Source organism: Symsagittifera roscoffensis, chromosome 2, assembly GCF_963678635.1.
Source record: "Symsagittifera roscoffensis chromosome 2, txSymRosc1.1, whole genome shotgun sequence".
Lineage (NCBI taxonomy): Eukaryota > Metazoa > Xenacoelomorpha > Acoela > Convolutidae > Symsagittifera > Symsagittifera roscoffensis.
The window spans coordinates 27,220,437-27,234,297 of record NC_087063.1 but is presented as its reverse complement, the minus strand read 5'-3'; the positions used below and the strand labels follow the sequence as shown (position 1 = coordinate 27,234,297).

At 33.9% G+C, this 13,861-nt stretch overlaps 1 protein-coding gene across 1 annotated transcript; it reads right to left on the bottom strand.

Annotated features, from left to right (window-relative positions):
• Window positions 1-11,761: 11,761 nt before the first annotated feature.
• On the bottom strand, window positions 11,762-13,360 carry LOC134839779 (uncharacterized). The gene has a single exon (XM_063855400.1). The coding sequence runs from the start codon at window positions 13,358-13,360 to the stop codon at window positions 11,762-11,764; it is 1,599 nt and encodes a 532-aa protein (XP_063711470.1).
• Between the last annotated feature and the right edge of the window lie 501 nt (window positions 13,361-13,861).

Here is a 13,861-nt window from a genome sequence, read left to right as displayed (position 1 = left end):
TTTTTTTGTAGACACTGCGACGAAACTCAACTATGAAAGGTTTTTTCCATTTTATTGAGATTCGAATTTCAACCTACATAAATTCTTTCTTCTTTTAAACTATAGTTGCTTACTAGTTGATCAAGTTAGATTGTTTTCTGCACAATTTTTATATTTTCGTTACTTTTTTATGTTACTTAATAACTGAATTTTGTTCCTTTCAACAATTTTCTGAATAATTAGAATTTTGGGGGGGGATTGGGGTAAAATTGGAGGCGGACTAATCCTCTCTTCTATTGGGTTGGATCAGGTGGGGTAGGTAGTTCAGGTAGGAGGATGTCTCAGGTGGTCAGGTGGAGGGGGACTGGTTCAGATGGGGGGGGGGACTAGGGGCCAACATTCAGATGGGGGGTTGTTAGGGAGCAAAGGGGCAAAAAGTAGTGGGGAGAGGTTAACAGAATCTTTTTAGATTATGGAATAGGCCGTACACTCGCTTTGCAAATTTTCCGCAATACTCATTTGATGAATATAGAAATTTTTCAAAGTTTTTATATGATTTTATTCTTATTATATAACCAATTATGATGGATATCCAATGAATTATAATACAATATGTTTTTGCGAGAAAAAAGGATTTAAATCTACTTTTAGCCCAATTTTGTTGTCTGAGCGTAGCATGAGAATCGATTATTTGGCAGACCTCAAAAATCCATTATAAGCGATATTTTTCACTTTTATTTAAGGCGGGGAAGTTAAAGTTGAAGAGAGATTTGAGCAGCATGACTTGCATTAAAACCTGACATTGAACATTTGCATAAAGAAAACCGGGAAAACATCTCTAAGCTTGAATACATTGCCGGGATCAAAAACCATCACACCACAGAAGTAAAAAAATTTACCTAATAAAAACTCCCATGTTTATCATCAAGTGAGAGCAAACTTGACCGGAAATCTCGATATACACTATCAAAATTGCGATACGGACATTCATCTCATCTCGCCAGCTACCACCACAGGCAAAACAACAAAATGTGCCCAGATTGCTACATAGGACCACACACCACCGACCATCTGTTCAAAGAGGCGTTTTTAGGCAATTTTTGGAAATTGTTTACCAAAAAACCGCGTTTTTTCGGCTCGCGCTCTCCCCCTGGATTTAGTATATATTGGCGCCATCAATGAGGGGGGAGAAAAGAGGAGCATCCGCCCCCCCCCCCTAAATCCGCCACTGAACCTCATTTAAGTATGTCCAAAAACAATTAACCCAGTTTGTTTTCATAGGTCGAATAGTTTTGTAGGGCTGGTAAAAATAAGTTTATCTCAGCAATTTTTCAACTATCTTGTCGTTCTGACCACCCATATCACATATTGGCTGACTGAAAGTCATTATGGAACAGTATGTTTTTTTTAGCTTAAGGAAAATGGTAGAAACTGAAGCGAGCTATCATTTGTATTTATTGACCATAAACTTTTCATATATCATCGAGGTTGGAAAACAGTTATCAGAACAACTTTTTCAAATTAAAATTTTTTTTCATAATAGTTTTTTGATTTTTTAAATTTTTTTTTGTCAAATAGGTGCAAAATAAAGGTTCCAAAACTAATTTTCCGAGAGTTTATTTAAATTTCAAAGACAAAAATGAAAAACTTCTATATATAGCAACTACTCGATCGCTTTCCTAGCTCCAAATTAGAATGAAACTCAAAAATTTATACAGGTTTTTATCGACCTTAGAGAAACTGTTTGAAAATTTTCAAAACTTGCTCATATCACAGTTGAAATCTGAATTGGTGTGAAATACAAAAAAAACACGCCCCAAGACAAACGTTTCTCCCTATTTTTTTTTGTCGGAAAATTTTTAAGCAACATGAAAAACGACACATTTGTCTATTTATTGAGCATAGACAGAAATTGAAGCAAGTAAAATTGCCAGTTTCAGTTAAAGACACCTAACAGGTTGTTTAAAAACAAAGCATAATAAGTTACCGTTCGCTTTTTAAATCAATTGATCTTACTCACAGTCAAATTACCCCACTCAATAAAAACGGAAAATAATAGATTATACTGGATTTTTATTGTCAGTCTCAATAAATTTCAAAAACAATCGATTATAATCGATTAAAAATGGATCATAATGTTATCCTTTTTCGAAACAATTAAAATCATTGTAATCTATTATGATCGATTAATTTAGGAAATTTTTTTTCTCAAATTTTATTGAATTATTATCCATTATTACTCCGCAAACGTCATCGCTTCATTTCTTTTTAGTTTTGTTTTGTTTTATATGCTTTTCAGTTGGTTACCGAACTAAAAGAAACTGTAACTTTGTACTTATAGCCACCAGCGGATTTAGGAAAGCCCCCCCCCCCCCCCCCCCCCCCATCTCTCAGGGGTTCGACACCGTGCCGATTCAAAAGGTCTCCCCATTTCCCCTCACTATTTTGAGATCCCCCCACTATTTTGATCTCCCCCCTCTATTTTGAGATAGCCATTTTTGGCCTACTGGTCCTAAAATGTTTTATCGGCGGTGTGAGGGGGGTTCGTGCCGGAAAAAGCAATTTTTTGGTTAAGTTTTTCCAAAAAGTGCCTAAAATGCCTTTGGGCCCGTTTTTTCAGAATTTTGACTGCGGCGAACAAAATTTCATCAAAACAGGGTCTTTTCAATGCCTTAGGAGAGCTTGGAATCATCAATCTAGTCAACCTTAATAGGGGTAACACCCTCCCTCCACCCTCCTCGCGAAACCCCTATATCCACCCCTGGTTTACTGTTTCTTACGTCTTACTGATTTTTACTGTGTTTTCATGCAAAATACCTAAATTATAATCCATCACAAATGATTTTTCCTGTGGAATAATAGTTTGATCGAAGAAGGGATTATGATTTAATATAATAGATTATAATAGATTTTCGGAAAAATTATAATCAATTATAATTGATTATAAATTATTAAAATATCGCCAAAAATGTTATCCTTATAATTGGTTTGAACATTTAAAATCGGCGCTAATAATTAATTATATTTTTGCTAAAGGTACGATTATATTATAATATAATCGATTATTTTCTCTTTTCACTGAGTGAGGGTAGTTTCAAAAAGGGGGAAAAATAGGCCGGCTTTTCTGAAGACTGATAAGTCTGGAATTTTTTTAAAAAAACATTTAAAGTTTCAAATCAATTAATATGATATTAAACTTTTCACATACGAAATTTTATTGAATTATTATCCATTATTACTCCGCAAACGTCATCGCTTCATTTCTTTTTAGTTTTGTTTTGTTTTATATGCTTTTCAGTTGGTTACCGAACTAAAAGAAACTGTAACTTTGTACTTATAGCCACCAGCGGATTTGGGAAAGCCCCCCCCCCATCTCTCAGGGGTTCGACACCGTGCGGATTCAAAAGGTCTCCCCATTTCCCCTCACTATTTTGAGATCCCCCACTATTTTGATGTCCCACCTCTATTTTGAGATAGCCTTTTTTGGCTTACTGGTCCTAAAAATTTTTAACGGCGCCTAATAAATATTAATATTGAGGGTGTGAGAGGGGTTCGTGACGGAAAAAAACAATTTTTTGGTTAAATTTTTCCAAAAAGTGCCTAAAAATGCCTTTTTGGCCCGTTTTTTCAGAATTTTGACTGCGGCGAACAAAACTTCATTAAAGCAGGGTCTTTTCAAGGCCGTGGGAGAGCTTGGAATCATCAATCTAGTCAACTTTTATAGGGGTAACACCCTCCCTCCACCCTCCTCGCGAAACCCCTATATCCACCCCTGGTTTACTGTTTCTTACGTCTTACTGATTTTTACTGTATTTTCATGCAAAATACCTAAATTATAATCCATCACAAATGATTTTTCCTGTGGAAAAATAGTTTGATCGAAGAAGGGATTATGATTTAATATAATAGATTATAATAGATTTTCGGAAAAATTATAAACAATTATAATTGATTATAAATTATTAAAATATCACCAAAAATGTTATCCTTATAATTGGTTTGAACATTTAAAATTGGCGCTAATAATTAATTATAATTTTGCTAAAGGTACGATTATAATTATAATATTATCGATTATTTTCTCTTTTCACTGAGTGAGGGTAGTTTCAAAAAGGGGGAAAAATAGGCCGGCTTTTCTGAAGACTGATAAGTCTGGACTTTTTTTAAAAAACATTTAAAGTTTCAAATCAATTAATATGATATTAAACTTTTCACCTACGAACTTTCTATGAGTCTGAAAAAAGTGGCATGTAATAACCTGAAATCAATCGTTTATTTTTATAATTAAAAGAAATTACGACTAATTATTAGCGCCAATTTCAGATGTTTAAACAATTTATAATCCATCATAATGATAACATTTTTGTTGACTTTTTTTCTGATACATAATCAGTTATAATTTCTCGAAAAGTCTCTTATTTTCTTATAATCTCTTATAATTGGTTATAGTCCCTTTTTCTATCAAAAAAAATAATTCACAAAAAATCAATTGTAATGGATTATGATTTAGCTATTTTGCATGAAAACAGGGGAAAAAATACATTTAAGTTTAAGCTATAAGTACACAATTACAGTTTCTTGTCGATAAAGAGAAATGAAGTGTTGAAGTTTGTTGAATAACCAACTGAAAAGCACACAAAACAAAACAAAAAAAAACGAAATCAAGCGATGACGCTTGTTGAAAACTAATGGAATTAATCCATTATGATGGATTATAATTCAACAAAATTTGAGAAAAAAAACATTTAGAAAAAATCGAATAATATCAAATACAATTGGTGGCATGTAATAACCTGAAATCAATCGTTTATTTTTATAATTAAAAGAAATTACGACTAATTATTAGCGCCAATTTCAGATGTTTAAGCAATTTATAATCCATTATAATGATAACATTTTTGTTGACTTTTTTTCTGATACATAATCAGTTATAATTTCTCGAAAAGTCTCTTATTTTCTTATAATCTCTTATAATTGGTTATAGTCCCTTTTTCTATCAAAAAAAATAATTCACAAAAAATCAATTGTAATGGATTATGATTTAGCTATTTTGCATGAAAACAGGGGGAAAAATACATTTAAGTTTAAGCTATAAGTACACAATTACAGTTTCTTGTCGATAAAGAGAAATGAAGTGTTGAGCTTTGTTCAATAACCAACTGAAAAGCACACAAAACAAAACAAAAAAAAACGAAATCAAGCGATGACGCTTGTTGAAAACTAATGGAATTAATCCATTATGATGGATTATAATTCAACAAAATTTGAGAAAAAAAAACATTTAGAAAAAATCGAATAATATCAAATACAATTGGTGATATTGATTTTTACTGCTTCGAATCGATTATAATCATTTTTTAAAAAGTTTATGGAGACTGACAAAAAAAATCTATGATAATCTATTAGTTTCTCTTTTTACTGAGTGCGGGAACCCAACCCTACGCTATTGCTTTTCCAGTCACTTCCAGTGACGTCATCGGAACAAAAACATGTTCCAGAGATTACATCGGACAAGTATTTGCTGCAATGTAATCTGTTGCCCGAAAGATCTCCCCGTGATTTGCTTCGTAACTCGGGTTATCAGCAACTACTTACCGCCTTTGCATGGTGAAACACAAACTTATCTAAATACAAAATTGATTTTAGAAAAAGAAAAATTACCATCTAATTTTGAACGGGTTTAGGGTTTGAACTCAATCCTCACTAAGACCAAAGAAGACCATTTCATTTGAGACGCTTGATTAGTTCACACAGTAAAAATTACCACATTACTACTCTCCTCCATCTACTAAAGACACCAAAACTTTACGAAATGAAAATTGAATATGAAACAAAGCGCGAAATTTTAGAATCGAAAAAAGTTCTCAGCTTGGCGCTAAAAGGGTTCTAATTTTGGACGGCTGTTCATTTCTGACATCCGAAAGTTTGAGATCAATCGAAAAATTTCTACGACGGAGTAATCAATCTGAAGTTCTTTATTTAATTCCAAAGGTTCGTTTACAACACAAAACGCTTCCTTTTTCAAAAAGTCGACATTACGAGGAACTATTTCCTTACGTTTCAGGGCAGCAAGAATGTCAAATTGCCATTAATTGAGACGTTTTTAGAAGCGATGTTTTGGAAAGGGCTTCGCTGAAGAACACTAGAGGTTTTGTTTTTGACCAAAAAAAATTTTATGCTCGAGAGAACAAACTGAGTTTTTGAAAGCAGCAAAAAATCGCCTTACTGATAATGATGTATACTGCAAAGAAGCTATAATTGGATACTCCAGGAATAAGCCTAAAAACGTTCAACAAGATTTGGGTCGAATGAAAAAGTGCAGATAAGTTTTGCGACTACTGTACTACCCGGAAGAGAGCTCGCCGATTAATCAGTCACTCCCAGCGTCCGAGAGAAGTTTGCAGAGAGAAATGTCAAGAAAGAAATTCCAATTGAGTCTCAAAAATTACGCAATGGGTTTGAAATAGCCTCAATAAGCAATTTGAATTTATTTTGAAATGATATCAGAACACCATAGTGTTCCGATATCAATTCAGATGAAAACTCATTTGTGAACATTATTTTGATCAAAACAAAAATAACTTGGTTGCGATTCCGTGATCAAATTAAATTGAAGTATCAGTAACAAAAACAAGACAGCTGTTTTACGTACAAAGTTAAAAAAAGTTTAAGTTTTAGAATGCATAGTTTTCAATTTGAGAAGAAGTCAGTTTGAGAAAGTTTCAGAATCGGAATTATTTGCTGGCTATTTTGCGCGTTAATAGATGAAGTGAAAATGTAGCTTGTTTCAATAACTGTCTCAAATTGGTCAAAAAAGGAGGTCCATAGCTTGCAATTGCAAAAATCAACTGCAGATGAAAAATTGTTCGAGATTTAGTAGCATAACACAATTTAAAATAAAACAAAGATTTGTCAACTATCAGGGCAAAGCCCCGAACGTTCTGAGTGCCCTTTAATTGATATCGAATAGTTTTTGGTAAATAAAAGACAGAAAAAACTATAAATTTTTGAAAATTACAAACATCAGATGTATTAAGACTGCTTCTATCACGGCGAAGCCCTGAATATTTTTTCTGCCTTTTAAGGTCTATGGAGCAGTTATAACATAAAAACATAAAAGCAATTAAAAAAAACGGAATTTGTTGTTAACTTTGAGATTTTTTTGTAAAAAAAATCCCTGCACATACCATATAAAGTACAAAGTGATAGATTTTGAATTTAATTGTTAAATCAATTATGGCCAATAAGTTTACTTCAACTAATTTGGAACGATTTCTAGGACGGAATAAATATCCAGTTAACTGTGCCAAGTTGGCATAAAAGGCAATCTTTAAGCCACCATAACTTTACGAAAAAAGAATGCAGATTAAATATCTTGCTAATTTTAAGCTCAAGCAACAATACCTTTTGAACTATATTTAAAGAACTCTGTCAAGTATGGCTGATTGAAAATTCGAAATTTGTCTGAAGAAAAAACCAGCCCGAGTACAAAAATTTTGTTACGTTCGTTAGGAAAGTCGAAACTAATGAACATGGATTTTTTCCGGTCTGATTATTACAATAACTGTAGCAAATAAACCTCACTGTGAGTTTTTTCTTCTAAAAAAGTTAGAAACCCTGCAGTTTTTTCAATCTCGTCAGGATTGCGATTGCAAAAATATCAACTAAGTAGCAAAGCTGCAAAAAATTCAAGAAGTATCAATATACAAAATTATAATTGGTTTCTTCAACAAAAATGCAGCTTTAGTAAACAAAAATTTAACAATTTTAACCAGACCACTTATTAAAATCATAAAAAATTTGTAGATTGACCAGTCAGTTATATTCTTCACGTTCTAATGAGAAAATTTTTTAAAAACATCAGATCACTTCACATGTCTAGATCTTTTTCAGATCTAGAGTTGTTAATCATGTTAATCAGAGTGAGAAAAAAATCCTCATTGCTGTAACGAAATCTGGCGAAACGAAAACAAGTTGAAAGTTTCAAATAATTTGACAGGTTTCCAGAAAAACGAAATGGCATCACAAGAAAAACGTGGGGATTTGTTGGTTTTTTCGTTCAGGCTTGCAATACGAAAGGATAATCGAATCACAGGACTACCGTGCTCAATCTTCAAAAATCTCAATTCATATGAATGGTGATATTTTTCTGACTATTGTTATTTACAAAAATCCACTTTGGGAATCGAATTTTTTTTTGATCTTTGACATAATCATCTGATCAAACTTCCAAGGTTAACGCATTAGCGGTTTTGTATGTAGCAATTTCAACATAGATGTATGTAAAAATAACAACAACAAAACAAAACTCATTTTCACCCGTAAAGCTACATTTTTCTGATATAAATCATGCAACTAGACAAATTCATAGCAGTGAAACAACCATCAATTTACTTTTGGAAACAAACAGGTTCAACAAATCATTCTATTGTCAATTTTACCTCGAACTTCTTCAAATAACTATTGGATCAGAGATCTTCAGTCAGAGAGAAAAACCAACTGCAATCACTATTTTTGGTACTTGATTTTGCGTGGAAACAAAACCTAAAACACACTCGAATACAAAGTTCCACCGCATTTTCATTGGTTGGAACAATAACGAAAAAAAAAGAAATGACGCTGCAAAACGATATTTCTTCAACAAAATTTAACGTGCAAAAAAAAAAAAATTTGTACAGACAAATACGTAATAAACTGAAGCATGCGACCAAGAAAACAAAACGATTTCATCTTGAAAAACAATTGGAGAGCAGCATTTAAAAAAACCAACTCTTTTGATGAAATCAATAGAGAAGAGGAGAAGAAAGGACGAATCTGCCAACTAACACTGATGCCGACGACTTAGTAAAAAAAAAACGGGCTGACATTGGCAATGGTCATTGGGGGTAAGAGATCTAGCGGATCTCTGAATCCTTCGTAAGTGAAACCAGTTGAAACGACCATGGTTCTATTCGTAACTAACGAAAGACAAATTAAAAAATAATTAGTTATTTCTCGAAAAAACATCAACTGAAATCAACAAGTCAAATAATCAGATCATTTAAAAATAAAAAGGACAACAGATGATTTTATGATTACTAACAATTTATTGTCATGCTACTAATTTTTTTTTTCATTTTCAATAAATATTTTCAAATATGTTTTATATAAGACTGCAGAAATTAAGAAAACGATCTGAGATCTTTTTATCAATCGTTATTGTACATTAATAATTTTGTTTAGCGCCTGAAATGATCATGAAGATTGACTTCAAAATTTTATGTTTGCAGATGAAAATCTAAATTCATTGCTAATAAGATTCTAAATATAAAAGTTTGTGTTGGCTTTTGCCGTACGATCATAAAACTATATGGTAAGTTTCTACTTTGTCGTATGTCTTCTCTTGTTCGAGGTCTTCTTTCAATTCCGGGTAGCTCTATTATTGTTCGGAATATCGGCTCTGATCTATTGAGTCGTAGAGACATTTCGATTAAATTATTATCGTATAACATTTTGAAAATGTTTTGTCTAAATTCTAATCTGTTTTTGGTTAGTTCTAAGCTATTAAGGTCTTATTCGAGACTTATGGTCGCACCAGATGAGTTAGGACCGATGTGGTTAACTCATAGAGTAATTTCGGATAGGGTACACCGTCTGCTCGTCACGCTATCTTATTTTCGGCCGGATAGATTCGTGCAACTTCTTAGTCTAATACCGATCCTAATCTTACTCTTATACTTTCTAGTCTCAGGGTGTTTAACTAGTCTCTGCTAGGCTCAATAGATCTAGGGTATACTGGTTTGTTGCGGCTGCTGAAGTTCTCTTGGAGAGACAACTAATTTCTAAGTTAAATTCAAATCTCTCTGGTGCTGAAATTACAAGTAATTTCAGCACTTACAAATAAGTGGGTTGTTAGTTAGATGGATTATGATTGGTTAATATTAAATACTTTACAGTGGTAAAATATCCAATTTATCCAATCATAAAATATAGTTTAGATCAGGTTCCACAATGTTTCCCAAAATCAAGAACAAAATCTAGAGTTATACCGTTTTCCGAAGCTAGAGGAGAAATGAATGCACCATTCCTAAACAAAATTCTCTGCTACCTGTGCTGACTATAGTTCCTGTCTAAAATACCTGTGCTGACTAAATGACTACATCTAATTTCAAAAAACTAATTTGGAAACCTCAGTAAGTTTTTGGATACTCTAATTGTTGCAATATTGCAGGTTGTAGATATCAAAAGAGAACTAATGGCCTCCAAAAGAGGATCTGTTAGAGTTTATATTGACCTCACAAAAGCTTTAAGGATCTCAGAGGACATGTGTTAGAAGTTTTATTATCCTATTTGACTGAAAAAACCAAAATTTGTGATTATTGAGAGTAACTAGTTCGAATCAAAACTGGTTAATTGCCGAGTTGCAGAGGGACCAGTTTTCAGGACCATTCTGATTCATTTCGTATAATCATGAACAGCACAAGGTAAACTTTTAATGTTTGCCGACGATTTATTTTTGAATGGTCAAGTAACTCTTTCAATGAGCAGATGAAGAAAAAAAATTAAAAACTGTGTAATTGTTTTGATGAAAATGATGACCTTAAAGGAAACCTTTAAGGTAAAAAATATGTAAAATTTTACAGGCAAAGAGCGATGTGAGCTATTCATTCAGAGTTCGAAAACTTGAAAAAAAGAAAAAAATCATGTATTTTGGCGTTTTGTTGGATACAAAAATTAACCATCACACCCCAATTATTTAAGCAAGATGCAGAACCTAAGCAAATAGCAGGTTAGATGTATCAATTTAAAATGTTTCTCAGAACAATTTTGCGTCTATACAAAGTGTATATTGAGCCAGTAATACCGCTTGGAGTTTTAATCTATAGCGCCTGTACAAAAACTGATCTGAAAACTATAGATTTGTTTTGAAAAGAAAAAAACGTGCGTTAGAAACGAACTCGACATGAATTTGACTCAGTCAAGAAGTAATATGTTTTAAATTGATCAAACTTCTCAGTAAAGTTGTGAGGAAAACGCAATCAGCTGAAAAACTGAACAGAACCGTATTAATTGAAGAAATCAATAATACAAAATTTAATATGAGTACAAAAATCAAAACACAGAAACTATCAGTTGCTGAACCTAAAAATGAAAGCAAACAGAATAAGAACGCTAATCAACAGGCTTCGACAATCCGTTTATCTTTTTTTTTTGTAAATTTGATGGAATTGCACAAAGACTTTCAGCACAATTTCGAGATTTGTATATACTGGATAGTAACGACCTCCGTGATGTTTCTTGAAAAGCTAAGTTCTTTGAAAACAAAGATATTGAAAAAAACTTTAAAAAACTTTAAAAAATTGGAAAATGAAATCAGATACATTGCTCTACAGGCAGGACTACTTTTTGATGCTCTCTCGATTGAATTACTAATAAAGAGTAGAGAGAATTGTTTTTTTACCTAACGAATTTATCGTCGCATTCATTAAAATTTTGTTGATTTTATCTATAGATTGAGTGGCCCAAACAAACAATGTGAAAACCCGGTGAAGTAATTATGGTTTAAATCTTTCAAAGTTTTTCTTACCTTCAGATTAAATTGACAGGGGTGCAAAAGTTTTTACAAATCAGCTGCTGGATTCAAGATTTGAATTGATTGTATACTCATTTTTAAACGTGTTTATTTTTGTTTCTATCTAGTATCATACATGATTGAAGCGATAATCAATAATTTACGTTATTAACGTTTTTAACAGTTAATAACTGTGATTTACTCAAAAAACAGAATTCATTCGCGAAAAATTCAATTGTCTTGAGATTTCAGCGAACGCAAACAGAATGCAAGTTTTGTGACCTTCTCAGAACCAAGACGATTACGTAAGTCCGAGTGTACAAAACCCATTGTTGAGAAAACCCGTTCCAAACCAGCCGTGCTTGGGATCAATTTAAGCATTGTGATCATCAGTTCAGCGAGTCCTTGGCTAATTTCTTGCTCGTCTCTGCTCAACTTGATGAAGTTTTCAACTTTGCATCCAGATGCAGGAGCCCAGTTTTCCATGAAGACAGTTTTACCCTCCGCTACGAAATCAACATAGACTGGCAACAAAGAGGTATACTTTTCTTTGAGCTCTTTTGGAGTCAATCTTCTCCCAGCATACTGAGGATGTAGAATATTGGCAAGAAACCAAACTGGCGGCACCGATTTGTTGTACCTTTTCTCAGCCGCCTCTAGCCAGTTTCGATACTCTGATTCAGTTCGGTACCCATCCAAAATATCTTTCCATGCTTCCACGGCTTCAGCGGCGCAAATGTTGTCAGATTGCAAGCAATTCAAAGCATCTTTTATCGGTTTCAAACATTTCACAGAATCTTCTACTTGCTGGAACAGAGCCAAACTTTTGATATGTTGCGATACCGTTTTAGGGGCACCTGAAGAGAAATAATCGGAATGTCGGAGTATAATTGACTTTATTTTAGTCCACGATGACTGGTACCAAAGTAGAACACTGAGATGGCTGTTCCAGCGGACGCTCGAAGGCATAGGAGGTTTTAGGCAACCCTCGGCTTCCAGCCATGCCTTTGGTAAATGGCAGTTACGGAAAAGTTTAGCCACCTCGGTTACTTTATGGAGTATTGACGTTGGTACCAAGTCTCCGGCAAGTAAGTTCATCTGATGCGCTCCACAGCCGTATGTTATCACGGCTTTTTTCTCCTCAATTGTTTTACGCATTAGGTTCATGTTTTCGGCATTGTCCGTGACGACAGCAATAACTTTAGCGCCATATTTTTCAGCATCTTCCGCTTTTTTGATGAAATCGATCGTCACTTCCGCCAAATATTCACCTGTATGTGGCTCACCAGATGTATCCAGAGATCCAATGATATAAGCGTCTCCTTCATGCTGGATCGAAGCTGCCACAATAGGATCGTTGCAGGTGTTCGACCATCCGTCAATACAAAGAGTAACCTCCTTCCCAATCAGTTTCTTTGAACACTTGCTTTCCAACTGTGTGTGCACGGTGTCGAGGATTTCATTGCCAAGAATTTTCCGATTCGGTGGCTTATACCCTGGATGTAATGCATGGCATAACTCTTTAAAGCTTGTAGATTCCACAATGTTGAATGCGATATTGTTCTCGAAAAAGAACCGCCCAACTAAAATATCAAACTTGTTTTTATCGTCTTTGGACGTCGAAACGGTAAAATCGGTGATTCGGGGCTGCTTTGCGGGCGGTGGTCGATTCTCAGAATCCGCGTGTTTGGCATGATGCTTCTTCATCCTCTCAGGATTTGCGGCCGCTTCATGCCCACAGACCCTGCATTTGGACTTGTTGCTCGGAAGTCGTTCAAAATGCTCCCAAATAGCGTCCACGGGCCTTCCACCAGCGTTCGATCCAGGCATTTCAAACTGAAGTAAATCACACTTAATAACACGGCTGTGTAAATAACGTTAATAACATGTGTTAATAACAGTGTAAATAACACTGATGTTAATAACACCCCAACACTGGCACAAGGTAAACTTTTAATGTTTGCCGACGATTTATTTTTGAATGGTCAAGTAACTCTTTCAATGAGCAGATGAAGAAAAAAAAATTAAAAACTGTGTAATTGTTTTGATGAAAATGATGACCTTAAAGGAAACCTTAAAGGTAAAAAATATGTAAAATTTTACAGGCAAAGAGCGATGTGAGCTATTCATTCAGAGTTCGAAAACTTGAAAAAAAGAAAAAAATCATGTATTTTGGCGTTTTGTTGGATACAAAAATTAACCATCACACCCCAATTATTTAAGCAAGATGCAGAACCTAAGCAAATAGCAGGTTAGATGTATCAATTTAAAATGTTTCTCAGAACAATTTTGCGTCTATACATAGTGTATATTGAGCCAGTAATACCGCTT

Bases quoted from the DNA above. Each gene is read 5' to 3' on its own strand.
- LOC134839779 (XM_063855400.1), bottom strand. From the start codon at position 13,360: ATGCCTGGATCGAACGCTGGTGGAAGGCCCGTGGACGCTATTTGGGAG.